The 25,703-nt window shown below is 41.2% G+C and overlaps 1 protein-coding gene across 1 annotated transcript in view; it reads right to left on the reverse strand.

Annotated features, from left to right (window-relative positions):
- Nucleotides 1-642: 642 nt before the first annotated feature.
- The window catches only part of hs3st4 (heparan sulfate (glucosamine) 3-O-sulfotransferase 4), a 74,262-nt gene continuing 49,201 nt past the window's right edge, over nt 643-25,703 (reverse strand). Inside the window, exon 2 of the mRNA XM_076753615.1 lies at nt 643-4,076. Within this exon, the coding sequence (XP_076609730.1) occupies nt 3,419-4,076 (658 nt within the window). The 3' untranslated portion in view covers nt 643-3,418. The remainder of the gene's footprint in view (nt 4,077-25,703) is intronic.

Below are 25,703 nucleotides of genomic sequence, written 5' to 3' on the forward strand. Positions count from 1 at the left end.
GTTCCTGTACTTTTGGAAAGTATCAACCCCAGAGCTGGGACATTTGGTCCCTGGAATAATGTCCCCAAAACTTAATTTAGACCTTAATCCCTGGGGTGGAAATGCACAGTTTCTCCAAAGGTTCTTCGTCTCTGGGGAAAGTTCCGGCAGTAGAAATGTGACTTAATCCACCTTGAGAACATTTCCATGCAAATACAACTGCAGTATGGATAAATGAATGATTTTGTTGGAGATTAAAAAAAAAACAAAAAAAAAAAAACGAGCGAGTTGGGAGAGTGTACAGGCGCATCTCACTTCCAGCTTATTTCATTTTGTGGATATTTGTTTTTGCTATTATTCAAAGCTATTGAAAACCTTTACGGTATATTAACAATGAGCAAACACGTGTTGTTTTCTTACAGAAATAAAAACCTTTGCTAAAACTGCACGTCTGTGTCTTTTTTAGGAGTTTGGATGTCAGTGGACACTAAAAGAAGACCATTCAGAGACTAATTCAGAGTGGATCAATGCAAAGTTAGTTGTAAAAGTTGACACCATTGTGCCTCTTTACGCAGCTAGTAATCATTCACTCAAATGAAGTGAAAAACCAATTAGTTGGTAGTAATGGAGGCTTCACTGATGCTTTCTTTTTTCTTTTTTTTTCAAACATTCATTTCTCCACAGCCCAAACTATTCACACTGGTTTGGTTCAAACTGAGCTTGCTGTACCCTTTAATTATGCCCCTCAGCAATATATAATTATAGATCATATAGCAGAAAACTGAATACAACACTTTAAAGCACCTCTCATACACAGATTATAGCCCTTCAACCAAAAATAAACACACAAGCAGAAAAATGCAAATCATTTTCCAGGTACATCCAGGTAGCTTTTCACACCGTGAATTACTGTTTTCAGCTCTTTGCCAAATTGTCAGTAATGCCTGACAAATGTGAACTTGTACTTCATTTTGAAGTGACGGCACTTAAGCAATGACAGTTTGATGAGCAGGCGACACTCGTTCATCATCACAGTCTTCTTTATTTGATGCTGGAAACTCCGATGAACCACACAACGCGGCATGACCCCCACTGGGAGGAACACAAGGAGGACAGCTTAGCATGTCTTTCATGCGTCGAAACTCTCGGAGGATGTATCACAGTACTCCGCCTGTACCTAAAACAAGCAAGAGGTACAAAAGAAAAGGTGTGTGTGTTTCTGTTAATGAGAGGTTGGATCCAAGTTTTAACTTTGGAGAGGAATTCCCTCATGCGTGTGATCCTGGAAATGCAAATGACAGCATGGGTGCATATTCATAGGTGGAAAATGGAGTCCTCATCTGTCCTAATAACACTGTAGGGTGCCTTCTGTGGATTTCTTTGAGCTTCTCGACACTGAGTAGGAGGGACTGCATGGTTTGGAAGCAGGATTATACATGTTCTAAAGCTTGGAGGGAAAAATGTGAATTAATAAATAATGATGAAGGCTTCTCTTAAAAGTATGATTAGCACGTCTTGCTCGCAGTTATCTTTATATAGAGCGTTGCACCTTTGTGACAGCTTCCCACCACAGCACATCGACTCAGGGGATGACGAGTGCGGAGAGCGAAAGAGAGGACGGGGGGAGGTAAAAGTGCAGGGAGACAGAGAGATTGTCAAGAAAACACCAAGGGATGGCTGCACAGAAAAGCCTCAAAGTGGAAGTTGTGACTTGTGGATAGTGAGACTCAGAGGTAAGTGTTCAGGCTTGGCGCTACAAAGGGCAGTATAGTGCTTACTTTGATTGAATCAATTGCTCTGTGTAAGTAGCTGCTGGTGCCGGCCTCCCCAGGGTGACAGAGAGGTCTGCAGAGAGTGAACCAATCCAGCCATCCATGGCCAGAGAACAGGGAGGATTAACAGAGCAATGCATCATAGCCGTAGCAACCAGTGATGTGTAGCAGACTGTATTTATTGACTCATTGACTGTATTGATTGTCTCAATTGATGAAAAGTCCAGAGACAACAGACAGACGCACAGCGGGTTATGCAAAACAAAAAAAAAAATGGAAAGAAAAGATGATGGGTCATGTCGTTTTTTCATTGCATGAGTAAAGGAGCATTTCACAGCAAAACCCTGTTATGTTCAACACAAACATCCGCCCACTTAGTCCTGCTGATCACAGGTGTTTGGTAGTAAACCTCTGCTTACAGCACATTTCCCTGGCGCACATCATCTCATTCAAGTTAAGTACACACAGTAATGGCTTGGTAATTTACCTGGGCATCTATGTAGCCTTTCCTTGACAGCAAATTCTCTCTGACATTGACATTGTTCCAGCGGCAGCGGTTTATTTAACACGCCATTAATCTCCAACGACAGAAGACCGCGCCGCAGCAGATGTTTGTTAACAAACTTCTGCTCGGTCCTTCCGGTGTTATTCTTCACCCTCATTGACATGCATTACTGTGACAAGAGGAGGGTCACGAGGCAAACAGTGGAGGACTGCAAGAGTTAACTGATGTTTTGAGAACATTTTGGCGACAGGAAATTGTTTTTGTCAAGATGCAGAATTGTTTGATCTACAGCTAACCCTTGATATTTGTAGAACATGGATTCATTTGTCAAATTATGCCAAAACCACTGATACTGCACCACATCTGAGTGCATGGTCATCAGTATGCTAATGTTCAGCTATGCAGTGAAACAATCCAATTATTGAATGATGGCCACTACATCAGCTCTCTTATTGAATATGTGTGCAATTAATGAGTGCACAGGAGCCACAATACTGACACTGAGTAAATTAACACTTTGGTAAACTTGACTGACAAAAAAAGAAAGAAAGAAAAAGGATTGTCTCCACTCAGAATATGGACAACTAAAAGGATGAGCACATGTCATAGGATTATTGTATAATAGTGTGTCTATCATTTTTATCTTTTCTCTTTCTTCTAAAGCAGCAGGACAGTGTGAAAAGACAATACAGAGCGCTTCATGGCCTTAGCCATTGAAATAGAATATCTTTTTGTACTGGATGCTGGTGAGTGGGCGTGAGGGCAACAAACTGCAGGAAAGTAAAGGGAGAAGAAACAGGCAGAGTTTACCCTTAGGGCTCATGAGGTAAGGACACTTAACTCATCGCATGCATTGCCATAGTCAACATGATTTCTCTATCAGCTCTATGCTTTAAAAACCAAATGAATAAATCATCTCCTTTTCACAAATATAAATATATTTTATGTTTGGTATATACAATAATGATTTGCCATCATCAACAACATTAGTATTGAGGGGAGAGAAAAAGCATGTCAGTAAACTCTTGCTAATGGATACAGACACTGCAAAGACAGCCATGATTGATTGGCGTGCTCAAGCACTCTCTCTGAAGACGAAGCGAGACAATAGTAGTTTTATTGAGAAGGCTGGTGGTGTGGCTGCGCTGTGCCATGCCGCAGTCTACGAGTCCTGAGAGCTACGAGATTCACTGTCCTCCTCCAGCTCCCATTCAAAGTTCTGGCCGGTCATTTGGTAGAACATCATGTTAAAGGGTTTGTAGAACTTGTGCAGCCGCCGAATCACGTCCGGCTCAATTTTAGGGTGAGTTCTCCCTTTCGACTTGCCGAGGCACCTGGGAGTGCTGCTATCCTCGGGCTTCTTCAGACACGGAAATCCTTTAGTTTTATTGAAGTAAAAGTGTTTGTCTGTGACGATCCGTTTCAGTCCCAAGAAGTCCTGCACTTTGGCCATCTCGCCCGCGGGATCCACAATGAGCCTCTCGCCGCTCACAAAGTGCATTTGGGAAAGAGGGAAATACTGCATCCAGCTCTCCAAGTGGAGCGCATATATTCCTATACGCAACGCACTCCATGAGGCGTCTATAAGACCCAGCGTCCGGTTCTTAAAAGCCAGAACCTCAAAGGTGGGGATCTCAGGTTTCTTGGACAAAGTCTGTGTGTAGTCTGAAATGGCTCTAGTGACAGGATTACGCACCACAATAATAAGCTTGATGTCCCTGGCCATGGAGTGGATCCGCTTTGGGGCATGGTTAGTCACAAAGTAGCTGGGCGTCTTCTCCATGGTGATCTGCCCCTCCAGCGTTGAAGGCATCAGGTCTCTGGGAACACAAACAGGAAAAGAGGAAAAAAGCAGCTTAGCACAGGACTATCCGCAACACCTCTTGCAGTGCAAATGAAATACCCAAGGACACAGCGCAAGCAAATTTGGTACATTTATTAAGCAGTACATTATTTGAAGTTACAAGTGAAAATAACTGTTATTATCACTGGACATTATGTTGTGAGGAGAAACATACAGCTAATTACATCCATGGAGTAATATGCAAGAGATAAAAGAAAGAAGATGAAACGGCAGGCAAGCAAGTATGCTCATTGCTTAATTGACTCCATCTGTGTTACTCCAGGAGCTGTTTTGGAACTTTAATAATGAGTTCGCTGCATATCATTAATACCGGGGTGCCTGGGGTATTGTTTTGTCATACATTTATTATGCATGCAAGGCTCACACTCTGTGCAGGCGGTTTTATTCCGTATGCACTTCCAATGGAACGAGAGCAGGCAGCTCTTTTCTTCTCTCCTCTGTGGTATGTTTAAGGTTAGGGGCCGTTCATTGAAGGCAGCCGTGATTAATTATTAGATTCAAGGTGATAATTTGTAGTACAATAGAAATGTCCCCGACTTGAGAAATTTATCCCGGGAATAATGGGAAGCCATTTGCCACTGCCACCAATATTATGTTCGACTTGGTCTGTGAGAATGAGTTGTAGGATGCGACAGTGCAGAGCCAAGTATATCATACGCACAGGAGCAAGTCTTGTTTCTATTTTTGTATCAATAATAAAGCATAGCATTCGCCTCAAGCAAATCCTTATCAAATGTTTACACTGATGTTCATTCCAATCCGTGCTGTTTTCTTTGTTTGTAGGCTATGTGATTCAGTGCTAAATTGGTACATTAAATCCTCTGTGAGACACGCCATTTATTTGACTACTAACAAATACGAGCACAGGAGCTCCACAATATAATGTAAAGTGAAGCAGAATCCGAGCATGCACACTGTTTTCGCCTCCACAAATTAAGTAATATTTGCTTGGAAATTAATGTATAAAAAGCCGACCGGAAATCCAAATGATTCCATCTGGAGACTCACAGAGTTGGCGCAGAAAAAAAGTCTCCATAAATTCTGAGATAAAAGCTATTTCCTTCTCCCTGCAATATTTTTTCCATTAGGCTGCCCTGCACCCCAAACCTACAGTTGTAACGATATAGTCACATCAATCATTTGCATCTCGGACACATTCCAAATTAACTGTTCTCCAGCAAAGAATCCAATTTACTCTGCAAAACATAAGAGCTGTTATGCACATATCGACCACCCTCACACACACACATGCACCCATGGACACTGGGCTGAAAGTCTCACAAGTGGCCGGGTAATTGCATCTCAGTAACAGTATTGCCTTCCTGATGGGTAATTTCCCTCTGGATTATGTTTGTCTCTTGACAGTATGGAACTGTGGTTACTTCTGGGCCTGTAATGGGATATTAAACATATCTACAGATAGCATAGAGACTAGAAAGAGTATTAGTTTTCATTATATTCCATCTTTTTCCACACTTTCTCCCTTACAGTAATGAATGGCTAAAGATTTTTGTAACCTTTCAAGGACTTTATCTCTGTCTGCCATTTAACTCGACTCCAAAATACAGTAGGTGGTCTGAGGGTGCGGCATCACCATGTATGGTAATAAAACAAAAAAATCCAATAGACCACAGCAAATCACCTTGAAACAACCGGTTTCCTACTGTATGGACATGAGCTGCAGCGTCTCACTGGTAATGTGCTGTGCATCTTTGGAGCATATCCAATCGGCAGGACAGATGTACAATGTTCAAGGTTACCCCGTTGAAGGCGTGCACATAACAAGCTATTGTCCTCATTGGGCTCAATGCTAATCATCATACATTTAATTATCAAACAATGAAAACTGCACGAGCTAAATACTTCGTCGCGTTGCCGAGGCTCCATTTTGATTGGGAATCAGTCATGGATCATGTACGTCTAAAATGTCAGAGGGACGGCGAGGCGGGACGGAAATCAAAATGCTGATAAACAAGCTAATTTCTCCGTGCATGGCAAATGACTCCTCTGGCCTTGCAATCTAGTGGAACTGGAGTAAACAACAGCAAACCGTTAACTCTCGCTTTCTTTTTCTCGCCGCATCAGCTGCATAGTTCTGCACAGGTCATTCAGGTGGGTAGATAAATAAAATCCATAGAGCTAAAGAGGCCCTGCGAGCCATCTGCTGTTTACTTCCTCAGGCCGAGGACATACCATATAACATTTACTTTCTCGCATACGTCCAAACCTTTATTTGCTTAGAAAACAGAAGTCTGCCTCATACTTAGAGCATGGAGTAACTTTTAATGATCTCTGCAATGGGAGGTATGCCGCAGTATGCCTACAAGAGAATTACCTCTGTTGCAATGAGAGATATGATAGATGCAAGTAAATAATACAGATAGCTCATAGCGGCTCATGCTGAATGTGACTCTGTGATACTTCACCGAATAGAAAATAGTTGAGAGCCGCTAAATTTCCCCGGAAAACATCTGAATGCATTCGCATTACCGTTCTATGACTCGTAAAAATTCTGACAAAATCCATTGCAAGCGTAACCCTTAAATGTAGCTAAAACATTGTCCATGTCTGACAAAAAAATAATTGAGGGGAAAATAAACCTTTTGAAATCACGTTTCTCCAATCGTATTGAGCCCGTGTACTATAACTTATGCAGGGAAATCTATTTCACACTCACTCCACATGAAATTCGGAACATTCGGGCCCAGCCATCTCTAAAGGTTGATTCATCATTGAGAACATGCAGTATACCAAATCACAGCATCTTTCCAGATAATCTTAACTCTTCATGCCTAAACGCATCTCACGAAAGTGCTCTGGATCATGTCCAAGCATTTAACTCAATGTTTCATTACGTTCAGTCAAATTAGTGTGCAGGGATATTTTCAGGCATGATGAGGTGAGGGATCGCGCTAATTCACACTCCCACATCCTAACAGGTCCAAGCTGCTTCTGGACGAATCGCGTTTCTCCAGAGAAGCTAAGTTCTTTCTAATAAACTCTGGCAGAGAAATAAAAGCTCCCCCTGTCTCTCATTTGGATTGATCACGGCTCTGCTGCAGAGTATCAATCCGCAGAGCTTCCTCCATGTCAAGTCAAATACAATCAATTATTCTAAAGGAGTCCACTCATAATAAGCTCCCGAGTCTTCGGAGAGCACATTTTGGAGACGCTTTCGGTGATGCGCGCAGACTACTCCAATCCTGAAAATAATTCCTAAAAAATAATATGATGACATTGAGGCAGAAATATAGAAATGTCTCATTTCTTTTTTTCTTTTTTTTTTTTTTTTGGTCTTCTGTCCATATTGACCCAGCGACAGAGACTAATCCCTCTGTTAGAAAGGAGAGGAAAGAAACATGTTTAATTTATTTTAAACATTAGTCAGTTTCTCAGTAAACCAGCCTCAGCTGTCAGTGCAGGCGGACAACAGAACATATAAGGAAAGGTAATAGTGCTGAGGTGTAACTCTGAGTCTGATTGCAAACATCAACCAAGGGTATAAGCCGCTATTCATCAACAACAGTCAGCCAGGACATTTGAAGTGAGAGATACTGTGGTCAGTTTGCAGTGAATAATCCCATTATTACACTCTGAGTGACATGTTTGCGATTACAGCAGTACAAAGAACAAAGACACTGGTTTGCTGCGAAGTGGAGAGAGAGAGAGAGAGAAAAAAACAGTTGATCAAATGAGTCATTCTTCACTCGGCTCTCAACAAGTGGATGCGTACATGTTTGGCACACATAAAAAACAAGCCTACAGGCCACAGCGAAGGGTCTTAGTGGGTCTGTTATGGAGTGGGAGGTATTGTTTTGTCACGGTTAAGGTGCAACTTTCAGGAGGAAAACAAATACAGAGTAGGCTGCCATTCTCAGTGATCAGATCAGGCTCAAGGAACGGTGGAGGGTTTGCTTTGTGTTTGTTTTCCTCAGCCTGAATCTGACCTCTCCCCCCCGAGCGTAGAGAACGGATCCTTTAGGTGGGCTCGTCTTGATGCTATGCTGGATCTAATTATGTAAGACACGTAGACCTACTGTAAGTTAAATCGAGTTTTGCACATGATTATTTTCCTCTGTTAGCGTGAGTCAGAGAAATGTGAAACTGACATTCTGCAAAACAAACATATGACTACAAGCATGATGGGAAAAAATAGAAGTAGTAGTGGACTCTTACAGGCGCAGCAGCAGCATGTTTCATCATATCTCTCTGATCCATTCCTGTCTGCACATTCTTTACTTTATACATCAGACCTGTAATGAAGCTCTGGTGGAAATGTAACTATGAAGGCCACCTATCCCTGACACGTCTCATTCACACCTTCTTCTCCAATTAGCGTACTTCATATTCTTCACACGTTTATTCCCAAACCAGCCAATTCATTTTCTTTGCCTTTATGGTTAATGCTGAATCCGCTACCCAGTCCTCATCGCAAGTCCTCCAAAGCAAAATCCACTCTGTCACCACTTTACACATGTAGTGAAACCTACTGCAGTTTCCACTTGTATCCGTGAGGTATACAAGTATTTGCTTACATCCTCCACACGTCTCCGATCCCAATCACTCACGTTTCAGAAACGGAGATGCTACACGCCTGGTGGAAATGCACTGATTGACTAGAATGGCAGCGATCGTCTCTGTCATATGCATCAGGCGGCCGATGGAAACTGGGGGTAATACAACATCCTATAATGTTCATTTTAGGTTGAAACTGTTTCAAAGTGGTCAAAGTTCTAGTTATGGTGGAGGTTTTAGTTTTGGGTGCAACTGCATCATCATGAGGGGTGTTTCTAATATTTTGTCAATCCCATTAAAATCATAGAGTTAGAAATCCTCAAGCTACCTGAGACAACAGTCACAAGTTCCCACGAGAGGTTCCTGTCAGGCAAACGTAAACACGTGTGGCCTTAAAGGCTGAAAACGAATTTCTCAGTCACATTCTTACTGTGAGTGTCCCAGGCGACATGTTTTTGAGTCCATAATGTCACCTCACAAACTCACCTTCACATCTCTCCGTAATAAATACAACATTTCTGAGCCTGGAGGTGGGATTCATGTTAAATTATCCCATCATAAATAAATAATGTTATTAATCTAGCCTACATTATTAATGTTGGCCTCTCCTGAGTGGGTTTAGTTTTCGCGACACGTAAACCGCGTTTGTTGAACGGCAAGACGAAGGGAACGGTGAGACTAATTAAAACACAACACAGTGTGTCTAAATAAGCCCATTATACTTCTGCAGGACTGTTCGACAGAATAGTTGTGGACAGAAGTGACAGCTGGTCCTGATCAAAACCTTATTCCCCGCTCTCTTCCGGAGATCCCCTAAAGACCACCCCACTTCCAACAGTGGGCGAGCCAGGTACTTCTCTCCCCACATCGCCAGACTGCAGCGCCGAGATCTGAGGCTGTGTTCAGATGCCCTTTGGACATAAAACATCATGAAATACAGCGCGGTGGCAGGGGAAACTATGAGGATGTTTGGAATCCTGCATCATTAGTCCATAACAGTGCATATGAGCTGGGAAATGAGTCTATTTTTAACTGTGTTAAAGTCTGGGGAGAAAACGCAAGCAATCTTATCTCATATCAGAGACTCAAGGGAGGATATTGCTTTTTTCAACTTCAGTGTCTAGTTTTAACATTACTTGCTATAAAAAGCCCCTGATTTCTCCTCACAAACCTAGAAATAAATATACAGTACAAACCTTAAACCCAAAAATAAAATTCTTATGTAATGGCTCATCTGTGCTCTTAATAAAACAGCAGCAGTCTGCCACTCGCCTGAAAGATGATTTTCTTCTTTTATTGTTCTTTGCTTGTTTGTTTATTTGCCTTTGGATAAGCTGATGAGAGCACTTCAGGCTACACTCATTCAATGTGATCACAATTGCCCTCAATACTCTGGTATTGATGTTGCCACTACGACAACAAGCAGCCGTGATGCGCTGGTCCCTGCACCAAACACACCCATAACAAAAACGAGCACTCGCCACAGCCATCGCCATTTATAGACCAGGTTGGAACAGAAACAGAATTTTATGATTTGATGGTATGATTTGATGCTTTGTCCTTGTTTATATTTTGACCTTAATTCTACTCTGAATGAATAAAGACTTGTGAACACGGTGGTCTCTGGGGCAATACTGGGCTGTGGCCTATAGGAAGATAAGACCCATAGTGAGATTACATCAATGAGGAGACGTTCTGAGGTGGCTGTGAAATGCCTGTTTCACTGTAATCAAGACCTGTGGTGAATCAGTGTCTGTAGAGAAGGAAAAAGTTTGGGTTGTGCCTGAGAGCTGCAAAAAGCACAGATGTTGTCTTTATTGTCATTTTTTCTCTATGTGAAGCACTCACTTGGTGCATGTGATTTCTTTCTTGTAAAGCACTTTGAGCTGCAATTCCTGCATGAAAGGTGCTAAAAAAATAAAGTTTATTATCATTATTAAAAGGCCAGTCAATAGGCAAGTTACACTTCACCTAAATATCCTGTCTGCGGTGTTTCAGTTAAGACTATAGAAGTTAAAAGTTTGACTTGATCTACATTAAAAACACATTATTTTTAGGATTTCTTCCCACAGTAGTCTCTCACCGTGCTAAAACACTCTCAAACTGTGTATTAGCTGAAAGAAAAGCACAAAACAGCCAACTGTAATTGGAAGTCACACCTGAATACGTCAGAGTCAAAGGCTAAAATTTACATCCTGGAAATGTTGCCGACACGGCTCAGTTAAGCAGAACCAATTAATATGACAGTTTGAACATGATAGATTTCCTTGCCTGAGAAAAATGGCCAAGATCTCAGGATCCAATCATTTCGCTGAAGTTGACCGCAGATAAAACTCTGCACCGTCTGACCGCAGCGCACGAAACAACACTCGACATGAATCCTCCTGTACGGCTCATTCATGCTCACTCGTTACATGACGTATTCATGAGATCTGATAAAGCATACTTGTATTAAGTAGGTTCATCTGAGGTCCAACGGTATGTATAAATCATTAAATATAAGTTTCAAAATAAGAGCATTCCCAGCATTTGGCATTTTTCATTTTCAATTACACCCTGTGCACCAAGCCGGCAGCGACACAGCATCTGACAAGACGACAAGATTGAAGGGCATCAATTACTGTGTGGATAAACAAGTGGCTACAGAAGATGTAAACTGCTTTCCATCAGGGCAAAGCCATATGGCTGAAAACATCATCAGAAACAAATGGAACAAAACCGGTCATTAAAGACAGCAAATTAAACAGCATCTGTGTCGGATTTCATTCGCTGCAACAGGGAGCAAAAGAGGTTTGATTCTGAATCTGATCTGTTGATACAATAGCCGCCTCTTCCTGTATGTTGCCCTGAGCTATGCTGACCTTGGTGTAGAGAAAGCATATCGGAAAGAGAGGGTGTCTGTCTTTTTTTTTTTTATATCCAAGCGGTTATTTTACTTATCCCAGACACGTTTTTCTCCATTTTTTCCAATTCATTATGGAGCTGTAGGTCAGTGTGACACCACAAAGGAGGAGGCTCCACAAACTCCATTCTCTGAGCGACAAATTAGTGCAGTAACACAGACAGAACTTGATTCAGAGAATTTGGCAGTTTTCCCCTTTTGTGGAAATTTAAGGTAACTCTCAAAATGTCAGGATGAATATCAGAGCAGAATTATAGCAGGCAAACTTGTTACTTTTGCCATTTGTCATATCACAAAAATTGGTGATGTGTGCCATAAAACGGTTGGGAAATGTCAGCGACGGGCTGCACAGAGAACAATAACACCACTGCTGGTTCTCCACATTTTATCAACCTTTAGGTGTTTGCACTTAAGCACAAAATGCAGCATTTCTACAACTATAAAAACTTTACCAAATGGACTGTAAATATGCTGGGACCAGTCCTCAGTAATATATGATGCTTCTGGAAGGTTGCTTGTTTGGGTTCAAGTCTAATCACTGCAGCATTTCAACCTCAGTTCACTCAAGTTTGTCTTGATGCTGCCGTCAGTGCACGTTTTTGTGTTTGTGTGATGATTCTCTGTCACAACTCCTGCTCTACAAACTACGCTTTGCTTGATTCATCTTGGACCAATAGTATATCAGAAAGTGGAGAAAAACGTCAAAGGCTCCATCCAAAGCAAGCCACCTTCCTCAAACCCTCATTAAAGTTGAAAATCAGTACAAACTTGATTATTAAAAAGCTGTTGCAAGAAAAATGCCATCAAAGCACACATGCCTTTCGGTTGCCAGACTTTTAATCTGAGAGTCAAAAAAAGAAGATTTTTCCCAGAAGATTTAACGTGTTTAACAAATGAACAAATTGAGCTTGGTAGTTAAAACACAAATGGATAGTTTTGCTGCGTTTTGCTGTAGGTCTCAGGCAATTTTCAAGCTCAGCGGGGATAAATGGTGTGTGAGTCTTGTACTTCGTCAGGAATTAAAATGAGAAAAGAAATGAAGATAACAAAGAAAACTTTCTCCGCAGCCCTGAAATATTTCTACAATGATCAGCAGAAAGGGATTAGCTATCTTAACAATCCATAATTTTGAATTCCAACTAACATGGAATACGTTATGATTCAAGAGTCTCTGCATATATGCAGCCGTCAGTCGACTAATGACAGGTGTTAAACGTCCAACCTCAGCACTGTCGAGAACTGCCGCTAGCATGTAACTCTCTTTATTCCTGGGCCAGCGAAGACGAGGCCAGGTCTGGATCAGATGCACCAGGCTGTGCGAAGTGCTGGTCTGGCAAAGAAGAAGAAAAGGAAGGAAAAAGAAAAAAAAACGGCTTGCACGATTCTGTAATGACATGTGTGTTACCGCCTTGTTATGCATCCATTAAGATAATTAACACCATGTCTACAGTGTCTCTACCTGCTCTTTTCCATTCCAAAATGTCCCACATTTTCTATTCTAATGACTTTTGTTCTAAATTGAATCATTCAGGTGATTTAATGAAGAACAGAATTGGAGTAATAACTGGAAAAAAAAACGTCATTGACTTGTAATTCCTCTGTATGTCCACTGCAGCAGCACCTCCATCACCAGAAGTACCACCAATACCTCGTGGCTCCTGTTTGACCCCTTGTTATAATGGCCAAATGTGCAGCGGCTCACTGACACGGCATACCGGTGGAATGTCTATTTATTCTGCTATTTAAACAGAGGGGCAACTTAAAGGGCTTTAAAACGAGTTTAAGAGAGGAAAAATGGATGTGAAGCATTTGGTCAGCAGTTTGCAGCTGCAACTGGTCGGCAGCTACATGTGACAAACTGGAATGATTTTCTCTCTTGATGGGGGAGTGGGTCTGTTCGAGTGGGAAACCTGCTGGTGTGTGTGATTTTACACCATTTCGGATGATCCTCCATCATATTTATGATCCTGCGCTGAACGCTCTTTGTAAACCGTGTATTTCTTTTTGAGCACAGTGTGAATCATGTGTGATAAGTTACTGTACAGCACACTGATACTGCTGGTAAATTATCAGACTGTTATTCCTGTTAATGGCATCCTCCCTGTGCACTGCAGGTATGTGTTAATCCTTTTAAATATTGTCTGGGCTCCAGGTATTTTATATATAGCTCCAGGAATGTCTCCCCCGTACGCATGCTTAGGAATGTGTCGCACTTTGATCTTTCATTTGGAAAACCTCCAAGATTTTTGCTCCCAACAGACAGAAAGAGGGAAAAAAAAGACAGGAGAAATGAATCTATTACCTTTTGTATGAGAGATTTACAGCTCCCTCTATCTCTGTTTCTTTGTCCTAAGATCTCTTACATGCAACCCGGTATCACACCACAGAGTGTAATAGACCCGCCAGTCACCGCGTCACTGTCACATTAAAATGTCGCCTTAGCGTCAGATGAACACGCTCTCATTCCGGACAGCAATCTTAATCTTAAAGACAAATAAAGCTGAGAAACATCTCAGGTGGCTGTCGTGGTTTGATTCGGTTCAGGCACTAAAACTACTTAGTTAGGTTTTAGGAAAGGATCAAGGTTTGGGTTAAAACTGCTTCCTTAAAACAGTCAATGCTGATAATTGGACATGAACACCAGCCTCCTGTTTGAAGGTCCCTCCACATTCGCTCGTTATGTCGTCATTTGTGTCCATGATTATCGCCCCCTGCTGGCACCTTTCCACAGGTGAGGAAAAAACATGACACTGACACACTATCCTCTCATGGATCGGCGGCTGTGTTACGTGCTTTGGTGTGAGAAAATACATTAAATTCACAATGTTGTGTAGCGTGCTGCACAGGCACCTTAAATAGCAATCAAGCACTGTGGCACAGGTTAAATTCTTTTCAGCTGCTGTGGCAGGTCATCTGGCTGGGTTGGCCCAGCGCAGTACTCACTGTAAAATATTGATGTGGGCTGTAGTCAAAGAGGAGAGAAAGGGATGGAAATGGGTTCTCAGTAGACATGAGGAAAAGCTAAAATGTGCTGAAACTGACATTGGGATGAAAACAGGTTATCAGTGCTAATTTTAGAATCCCCAGGAGCTTCGTAAATTCAGGATTATTGTTTTTAAACACCAGGACAGATGATCATACGCTACATTTATTTTTGCCTTGTTTTGGTAAATTAGCTTGTCAGGAAACTCATCGGAGACAACATTAAACATTTAAGCATTTAAGCTGCAGACACTGAAGTTACTTACTGGTGAGAAGAAAAATATGAACTCCTCCCCAATTATTTTCCCACTATGAAACAAGTATGTCTAACCCAAAATATCTAATAAGCTGTACTGATTAGATTAGTATTATTATTCTTTATGCCATTTATTCAGTTTGATTCCAAATTAATTAAAACAAATTAAAGTATCAGACCCTTGGAAAAAGGAATTGCAACCTTAATGAGGCACTCTGTTAGCCCTCATGCGGTCTAATGGCAACAACTCTTACTGTATGGTGACAACGTAACTGGAAAACCAATCCATCAATCAATCAGCCACAACAGAGGTATGCAAAAAGAAATGAGAATGAAACAGATAATCCTGATTACTTGGTGCACTCTGAGACCAAACTGTGCATCCAAAAGCACAAAATTTCTCTCATTGCTTTCTTGATGTTTCGCATTCATAAAGCTGCAGGCTGCCCTGCAGCAAACTGACGGGAAAGTGTTGCCTGCCTGCATGTGCCGCTCGTGAACTTTAATGTTTGAAGCCTGTAAATAAAACTCATATGCAAAAGTACTTTTTGGCCATAAATGAACTCATAAATAAAAAGATGATGAAAATGCTGTATGTTACTTTTTGTGAGAACGTGTGATCAGAAACTTTGAGAAGGTTTAAACCACACGTCAGTTCACACACACATCTGAACTGTAATTTACAAGAAAAAAAAAAATTGATTCTTACAGTAATCTCCTTTTTAACTGATTTCTATCAATGACAACACCACTTAGGAACGCTGAACCTTTGACCTTGTCTTGGCCTGCTTATTGACTGTGTTGAGAAAGCTGCTGAGAATCATTATGTATTATTATCATTAACAATAAACCCTTGAATCCTCGCTGTAAATGAGTGCACTGAGGTTTGCACACACACACACACACACACACACACACACACACACACACACACACACACACACACACTCTCCGCAACCTGAGGGACAATTCACTTCAGCACCAGTGTGTCCTGTCAGAACAGCTGGAACAGTCTTGAGGGAGCGCTAATTTACAGCGCGCTGACAAACTGAACTGTTGAAAATAAATTACAAGAGAAAAATACAATTTATGAACGAGAGTTTGTGGCAATTTAAAAGCAAAGTGTGAACGAAACTACTGAGCTGCTAAATATCAATTAAGTAAAAGACATTCTTCACGGCAGCATTTCTCGATGGTGTGTCACAGCTGCAAAGCCGGGTCTGTCTCTGTAGTTGACATGATGACGCTTTCATTCAGCAAACAGATGAAACAGCAAAATCATGTCCAAGATTAAAACTTTTATGATAAATTAAATGTGACAAATACATGAGAAGTAAGTATTGCTTGAACTCTCTCACAACCACAAAAGATGATTTGGACGTTTATTAGAAACAGCAGTACAGCTCCAATTACGTTTCTTGTCAAAATGCATCTTATACGCAGGGATATTTTTAAAAGTGCATCATTTTATGTCCCTGTGATCTAAATTTGTGTTGGGCTTAAAGGCAGGCAGAGATGTTTGTACTACTGTAACATCTGGATGCAACGAAATAGGCTGCTAAGAATGTTATAATCATGCAGACAAGGCCTAAGCTGCTCCATTACGGGCTAAGCTGACCTATCAGAGGGGCTTTTGCTAATCCAAATTGTGCTTTAGCTGGCAGAGATTGCTCAATTCAGACAGTCTGCTGGAAGGGGAGGGGGCTGACATAGTTCACCTGCCATGTGAGCTGCTGTCATTTATAGATTTTTATCTCCCAGTGTCATGTATGTGCAGAAAAGCTGAGCTATTTTCTCTCATTTCTAAAGCTCGTGTTCATGGTGGATTTTCTGTTTGCTTACCATTTAAATTCCAGCATTGGCCAGTTCTGCGTGCTTTCATTCGACTCGTAGCAGCCTCAGCTACCTTACTCACATTATACTCAGATGAGCTGAATGACAGTTATTTTTATGAGTGCAGACAGGGGAGCGGACAGAAAAGGTTCTTTTATGTAGATTTATCGTGTTTATTTCTTGAAGCACATGAATGTTTCTCTTATGTCTGACACAAAGCTCTTACAGGGTGTGTCTGCTTTTAGGGGGGGAATTTTTTTTACAATGGTAACACAGAGTTTGGCATCCTTAAACGCTCGTTCATCTTCAGGGAGTTTTTATTTTTACTGACTTTTGTCCGGAGGCCAGCCACTAGGTTAGCCGTTAGATTTCCAAGGCTGGTTTGACGGCAGCTAATATCAGCAGCTCACAGTGGGCTCCACAGATACACTCTGTAAGCCAGGCTGACATGACACTGGGGAAATTAATTTGCTACAGTCATATAATGGTTGGTTATTTAATCACTGTTAGATTTAATCTAACACCTTAATCTCAATGGGTTGCTTCTCCTTCTGGAGTTTCATACCTGCAAAGGACTGAAAGGATTAAAGGGAGTCCACTATGAAAAGGACCTAAGTCGGCAGTAGGAGTGGGTTCACTGTGCTGCCAGAAAGCAAATGGCGACTAAACAACCACTGCATAAAATGTCTCTCTTTCTGCCATTTAATGATTCTCAGGATCAAAGCATGGCAAGCTCCCTCTTTCACTGACTCGCTTGCAACCATAATATTGGGCGAACACCAACCAAAGACCTCAACTGACTGCACAGAAAGCCCCTGCAGGACCTCTAACCTGGCTGTTCCGCATTATTTCTGCTGGTTACACCCCCAAACCAACACAGAGATATTCTTTATCGTTGAGGAAATGGACAGACAAACACCTCGGCCGTGAAATGGCTGTTGCAAGTCATTGAACATCTCGCTCCTTTTCAATACTCAAGATGGGAGATATGAGGATGTAATCCTTGAATGGATCTTGGTATAGCCCTCAGCCCTTTGAGCAGCTTGTTTGAGGACTTCCAGTAAACCCCTGTACACACCCTTAATCTCCCCAGCAGAGGTAGTTTGACACAGTGAGTGAATCTGCCATAAACACACATCACAAATGCAGGATAATGTTTTAGAGATAACTTGTGTAATCCAGGCTGCCAAAGGGAGAGCTTAAAGAGAAATGTGTCAAATGTTTATAAAACCGAATATTAAACTTTAATCTCCGAAAGGCTTTTTTTCTATTGTTGTCCTCATGTGTTCTGTTCTATTCTGGGAGAAAAGGGAACATCAATTACAATTCAATTAAAGAGCAATGATATAAGTAGATTTTTATCAAATTCTAGGTTTGGATATATTCCAGTTTAAATTAGCACAAGAGACCAAATACATCTGTGAATAAATGTCAGCGATAAAAGAAAATCCAGGTGCTAAAACAAAATTTGGCGAATTAAGTTGAGTCTTCTTCATCCAAATGGTTTTTCCAAGTCTTTTCAGGGAATGACTGAGTGCCTCAGTGCCACACAACCATTTTCAATTAATGCAGAAGATGTCAACTAAGAGCGAAGTGGAAAAAGACTGCAGTTATTTTTAACCCAACAACCTTAATAAAATATGTTACATTAATTTTGCCACTTTAAATATCCTCTGATGTGGTTTTCACTTTTCTAAGTGGAAAACAATGTCCATTATTTGAAAGTTTGATGTGCATCACCGTGATTACATAAAATCATGGCTTTGTGAGTATGAGAGTTGATGTTTTGGTATTCTGCATGCACCATTTGGGAGAGAGTCATAGCGAGCGGTGAATTTCAAAATAAAGCCAATGATTAACTCCTTAGCCGGAGCAGTCACACTTGATTGCTCCCACAGTCTGCTTTGAGCATGATGAGGTCACATTTCCTCTGACTGCTGGTCAGAAATAAAACTAAAGCAACGACTGTGTTACGTGTGATGTCTTGTAGCCGAGACCAGACACAAGTCTGATCCAAATGGCAACTTTGTGCCACATGAGACAATTTATTGGCACAGCTGGCTTAGAGGTGACATGGCTTAACCCATTTGGGCAATCAGCAAGTATGCTTCAGCATACCTTTCCAGTCAGAGGCATCGCACAGCATCAAAGAAAACAGCCCAGATAAGACCTAACAGCTCAAGGCCATACTGTATACAGCATGTGGCTGTACCACCACAGGAACTATTTGCTTTTGTGTAACATATGGTTGATGGTTAGGAGGCCATGCAGCCTGCTGCAGCAGCACCACTTACACCTATGGGAGGCAAGTATGTGGCCTCCATACCGTACCTCAACCTGCTGCTCAACAATGCCACTGGAAGCCATATCTCCGCGCAGTTTCCTCTGGTTGAAGGATGAAATTAAATTCTGAAGAAAGCCCAGGTGTCAGCCGCATCAGCTATTCCCAACAGGTGTGATGGGTCAACCTGAAATGTGACATCATTTCCAACCAAATCGGCGCCACAGCTTGGCTGTTTATTTGGCTCACACCTCTGCCAAAGAAAACTTGCTGACTGGATAATGCACTGAGAGACATACTGTGTACCACACCATCCCCATGCACATATTCACTGACTGATAAATACATATTTTCAAAGCAATGTGTAGATGGTCTGTTGAAGTTCCTGTTGTCCTTGTATCATGTTTGTCAGTATGTTTAAATGTAAATTAACTGTTTCTTTCTGCACTTCTCCTGGGCTGTATATGGATATTTCATGTAGCCAGAGGGGGATGGCTCTGACTGAATTTTCTATTGGAATATACTTCAAAAGTCCACCTGATTAGAAGCTGCTAAATTATGAAGCTGAATGTCTACTGCTCTATATGTTGACAGGTTTGCATTTTTTTGAAATGCAAACGTATTGCTGACCATGAAAATCCCTTAACCAACACTTAAAGTAGGTACACTTCTAGCACAGAGGATAAATGAGTCAAAGCAAATTATCCATATGGGATGCATAGCATGTTTTAATTAGTTGCGAAACCTGCTCTGCTATCTGGAGCTGTCTGCAGTTCACATCAGTATTCAATTAAGCACTGTGATCAGATGATTTGGCAGGACAAACTGCATTGCAGCTTTCTGGTGCGTTTCCTGCTGTGATGCGAGAAACTCTTACGCTGAAGGTATATTACAAAGATTTTTTCTTATGAATGTGGTCATTACATGGATACTTGTACTCATTTTCACTCAGTGTTACCGTGGCTTAAATCCTCTGTCTGTCTTTCAAAGCTGACCAGTTCTTGAACTATCATGTCACGCTGTGGTGGCTGTGGACCCCCCCCCCCCTTACATGAAAGAAATGCTCCAGCCATCTGAAGAATATAATTTTAATATCAATCCACGCTAATGAATGGAATTGGACGCCGGGGTGTGTAAAGTTATACAATAAATTAATTGCCTAATGACTCTTGCACATACAAGCAATATATTCTCATGATAGCAGTGATAAAATGGAGGACTTCTGAAAGGCTTGTGCTTTAGTGTCTCGAAATCTTTCAGTGGCATTTCAGATATCATTTACAACACAATGCGACTCCGCGTCTTCTTCAATAAGGACCTGTTTAGGCGATAAATGCGGAGGGAAAGCTCAAAACAATTTTGCCAATCAGCTCATTCAAATGCCAGAAATGCGTTGAGGGAAAACAGTTTGTCTCTTGTAGCGATGTATGATTATCACCACTAGTTGGAAATTTAGTGTAAATGAGGCTCCGGAGTGAAGCGCAGGAATATCCAGCTGCTATTTCATTTAAGTGTAAAGTGTTACACCTATTTTTTTTGGTGAAACTGTTTCCAGGAAGACAGTTGTTTGTGTTATTTTGATCATTTCAAGAATAGTGGCACTAACATCATGCTGCATGTGTTTATCTATGGACTTTCACTCCATCCACTTCTAAAGTCTCATGGCAAATATCTACACACTGTCTGGTATTGTGTACTTTTGGTCTATTTGTATTTTCAGGGTTTTGGCTCAGTTACGTAGTTCCAATTAAAAGAGACTGCAATACTACAGCATATAACTGCATTTCATTAATATTAATATGGTTTGCTACCCCAAATTAAAAGCCAGATTAAAAAGATAGATACCAAGGGACGCTCTTCTAAGATCAGAGGGGAGGGTATTTCACAGTTTAAGGCCATAAAAACGGGAAGTAGCCTCACCAGATTTCACCAGAGGAAAGCATGATAATACCCCTGTGCACAAGGCCGGGTCCACAAAGGAATGGGTTTTTTTTCTGTTTTGGTGTGGAAGGACACCTTCGGGATGATCTGGAACACCGATTGTGAGCCAGACTTTGCCACCCAACATCAGCGGTTGACCCCGTTAATGCTCTGTCGGCTGATTGAGAGTAAATCCCTGCAGCCAGGTTCCAAACTCTTGTGGAAAGTCTTCCCAAAAGAGTGGAGCAGCGGATTAACGACATAGATTTGGAATATGATGAACAAGGGTGAGATGCTCAAGCGTCCACATACTTTTGGCCCTGTGTTTATTAAAAAAAGGCAATGTGTTGAATCATATTCCACTATGTTCTTCATGCCATCATTATGCAGAACGTAATATGATTGGTTTTGCTCCATTTTAGTAGAACTGGATTCACGGCGCATTCATATTTGTCATTTCCTGCATTTTCTCTGAGCAGATGTTGTTGTAATTAATATTATACACCACAGTCATCTTTCACACAACAAGGATTTATGCTTCGTGGTTTAAAGTGGAAATTTCAAACTGTTGGCCTCTCCCACCACTTGTGTCTTGAAGAAATTATGAAACTAAAAGTGGTTTCAACAGGGATAATCTCAGATGAACTGCAATGAGTATAGAGTTATTAATGCCTTTAATGGACAGTTTTTATATCTGAGCACAGCAGTTTAAAAGCTTGTCGGAGAGAATTTTCTCCTCAATTAATCCTCTGCTTAGTTGTTCACATCATCACATTTCAAATGTACGTTTTCAAGTCAACAGGCACTACTAATCTTTACAAGCCCAGCTGAATGGCGTGTGCAAAACCATCAGCGATTTGCATGATTCATGTTAATATTCACACGCTGCAGAAACATGTCATATTGTGTTGCTGGGTTTCTCCAGTTGTAACAAGCTCAGGGGGAGTTCTGCTGCTTGTCTGGGGGGAGGATTGAGAGCCAAGAGAATTTCAGGGCATATTATGGGGAACAATATTATCATGAGGTCCACCTGATGATTGCCTCATTATAAATGGTCTCCACATTGACTTTTACCTCAGCAAGACAGAAGGCTATTAAAAGATGCTTTATTCTTCTTCTGGATGTTCATTATTTCCCACTGCTAGGGATGCTGACATCTCAAACAAAAAACCCTGAAGTGACCAGCCTCAGGCCTGTCAGAGGGAGTTGAGATAAGCCTCATATGCATTCAGCTCTTCCCCCTGTTAATATTTTGTTTACATGACCAAGAGTGATGAGGTACCATCATAATAATGCCAGTTTTTGCAAATTTCTTTTTGAACATTGCATTACTTAAACAGATCTTTGTCTAACCTGGTAGTAAAGAAGAGGAAACAAAGATCTTTACATAGTCGCTTTAGACATTTCTGGGACAGAATGATGAAGTCTGAGAGAAAGACTTGTATTATTGATAAAGATATGGTACAAGTCCCATTTGGACAGCTCTGTGTTCATGATGACTTAATGCGCAGTTTGTGACAAGCACAACCAATCTCATGACCACATTGTCAGACATTCCCAATAAAGCCTGTAATTATTCATGTTGCTTAAGTGCTCCAAAGCAGAAAAAAGGCATTGGGTGTGACTTACTTTGCTAACAGAAACAGCTTGCTATAGAAACAGCCTTGTTTTCTTCTCAGCACAGCTGGAATCCTTATAAACTTCAAAACTGCGTCTTGAGGCAAAACTCAACACGCTGGCAAGCCCAAGAGGTCTTTAAAAGGAGGAGTGGATCTGGGTTAGCTTTTCGGTTTTATGACACTCTCTAAATACTCCCAGGTAATTAAAAAATATCTTTTTGCATACCTTAAAGGTTAATTTTGTTATCCTAGACTGTGTTTTTTGAAGTCCCTGACATACTAATCAAACCAGACATGTATTATGTTGATTTGATTAGTATTTAGCAACATAGTGCACCCGTGATATTTCCTGGTTACTCTCAGAACAGATGTTCAGAGCAATCTGGTGGAGCACCACGGGCATGTTAAAAAAGCTGTTAAAACAAATATGAAGGGGCTATTATGTATATGCTGCATATTAAAGACTGACTATCCACATACAGTGGGTATAATTGAAACGCCTTGGTTAGAAAATAAGTACATCAAATAATGCTGTAATAGCCGTTTTCTACACACAGTGTGTTAATTACAGTATGATCCTAAACAATGCAGTGGAAACAGGCCTGTAAGTCCTCCTGTTTTACCCAGGATTCTCCAGTATTTTACAGTTCTCCTCCTATTTAATATATTTCCATAAATCTCCTGTATTTTTAAGCTTTCTGGGGGAAAAAAAAAAAAAAAAAAAAAGTTACATTCCCCTCCGGGACAGCAGGTGGCATGTTGAGCATTAGCTGCAACACCTATTGACAAGGAGCCATTGACTCAAACGGCACAGAAGAAGAAGAGGGTGGATGAACATGAGAGGGATGGAGTTGCTGCCAAAAGGCCAAAGGGTTGTGCAAACATCTCATCAAACGGGAGGAGGTTCACCCGTATGTAATGAAGAGCAACGTTTGACGGTAAAATATACCACACGGATTTTAGTGTATCACACTGAGGGAAAAGCGACAAGTCTGCCAAGCATAAGCACGCCCAAGAGGCACAGAAACATGGCCCGCCAATGGCTGCATTTATACTATCTCTGCAATCCATTTTCATAATCACCCTCTCCTACAAATTGCCTCACTTACCAGTAGCCTCTCTCAAAATCACAGCTGAAGCACAATGTGTAAGCGATGTGTACATGTCCTTCAAGTAAGAGCTGAATTTATCTGCCCTTTTGTGATTTCATGTATATTATGCAGGGATGTTCGCAGCATTTCACTTCCAACCAGGTACCTGATTCTGACCACCTAACTGTAGCCACTTGATGTAGTAATGTAATGTAAAACTAGTTCACTCAATCCTTGCTGCTCTGATGTTTTAAAGCAAGCGGCTGCCTTGTGGTGATTTTAGGATTCACTGTGTGTACCCTTATTTGAAGGTGAGGGGGATGTGGACAGTGGTAAGGGCGGTAGGGCGGGGCATTGGAAAACTTCCCATTGCAGGTATGAGTGGAAGGCAACACAATATTTAATATATCCCTGAAAAACTCAAGCTGTCTGTTTTATGTGGTCTGATGCAAACACAACTTGACCATTTATGCTTCGTAAATTTTTTATTGAAGCACAGCTCAGGGGTCTTTAATATGCACTTGATGCCTATATACATGATATCATGGTGAAAGACTGATGTTAAAGCTGCTTAACTGATGATCCACAAAGAAGACATGGACGACTTGGATGGTTTGGATGCTCACTATAGGAATGCATAGGATACCTGGATAAGTAACACTGTGGTTTGCTTTGTGCTTTAATGTCATTTGAAAGCAGTTTACTCCACATTTACAACAGAAAAGGATATAAGGAAGAGGAATAACAGCAATGGAGTGTGAACTTTCACAAGGCAAATTAAGGCAGAGCTATTGTTACTCTAGACTGTGATACTGGAGCATATTGCCTACCACAACAGCCCTCAACACATCTTTTTTTTCCTGATGTTGGTTAACCTGTAACCTCACACAATAATGTTATTCATTAACAATGTGCTCCCTGCCTTTAGAAATAGCACTCAGTTACTAGTGTTACCATGGAAGCTAGTTACCTTGACATGCAAATGTTTTCCTCTTAAATTGGAGCAGATTACGTTCATCCGTTCCTTGCACTTTTGCTCTTATATTTTTGCTTTTGGAGAAGCTCAAAAAATCCAAATCCCAAAAATCCCTCATGCCTAGTTGTGGTTGCTAAACTACGATTGGACAATCACTGTTTGGGGACAAGGGTTTAGCGAATGATGAATTGGATAAAATACTGTCTTTAAGCTTAATAACTTTTATCCATTAAGCACTCATTTCTTCCATCACAGTTACGTGTTTCGAGTTCCCCACACAGCTTCTTGTGCTTTAAAAACATCACTTTCACTCACAGCGAGAGTGTTTTATGACGTTTTGATGATATGACACTCTCGCTCGCCGTGTTTTCATGTGCGTGTTTCTTGGCCCCAGACAATCCTCCACCTCCGCTGCGAGCTGAGTGACAGAGTGTCCCGTCTGGCTGTCATCTGGCCTGACCATGACAGAGAAGCACATGGCTGCGGGCTGCATAAGCATTCCTCTGCACCAAATCTGCCTATGACATTGACACTCTATCTCAGCTGGATTGAGCTGTGTTCAGACCCTGAAAGCTAATGTTTCTGTGTGCGACAGAAGTAGGTTTGAGGTTACTCTGAATATCCATCAAGATGCATCATTATTGTTCCTTTTGGCAATTTTAACAAGCAGCAACATAAGAAACACAATGGAAGCTCATACAGCCCAGAACAAGCCCCCTGCCCCACGGCTTACAGGCTCTTCAGATGGTAATTTGTTTTATTTATTTTTTTTATATAGAAGCAGCTATGACACCAACATATCACACTAGGTGGAATATTATAATCCCAAACATTCTACAATGTATCTCCATATTCTCAGATTATTTTGCATTCAACATTTTCTTTTGATTAGCGATGTCTTTCATTGGACTTCACTGTACGTGCAATAAACACTTTGGTTTAACCAAACCAGACTATGCCAAGTGCTAGTTAACATTAATGCATTATTGACCTCTGAATTTGATTTGGATTCAATACATCATTTGCCAAGACACTCATCACATCATTGTTGGCAAGAAAATGGCAGTGAGCTAGATGTCACTGTTTTGTTTCAATTAACATAAGCTGTCCTAAATATGCTGAGCACTAGTCTTCTTCAACACCACCCCAGGGGCAATGCCTTGGAGAACAAAATAATTAACAGCTGTGCTGACACTTAAATCTGTGGT

The sequence above is a fragment of the Chaetodon auriga genome, chromosome 16 (genome assembly GCF_051107435.1).
Source record: "Chaetodon auriga isolate fChaAug3 chromosome 16, fChaAug3.hap1, whole genome shotgun sequence".
In the NCBI taxonomy this organism is placed as follows: Eukaryota; Metazoa; Chordata; class Actinopteri; order Chaetodontiformes; family Chaetodontidae; genus Chaetodon; species Chaetodon auriga.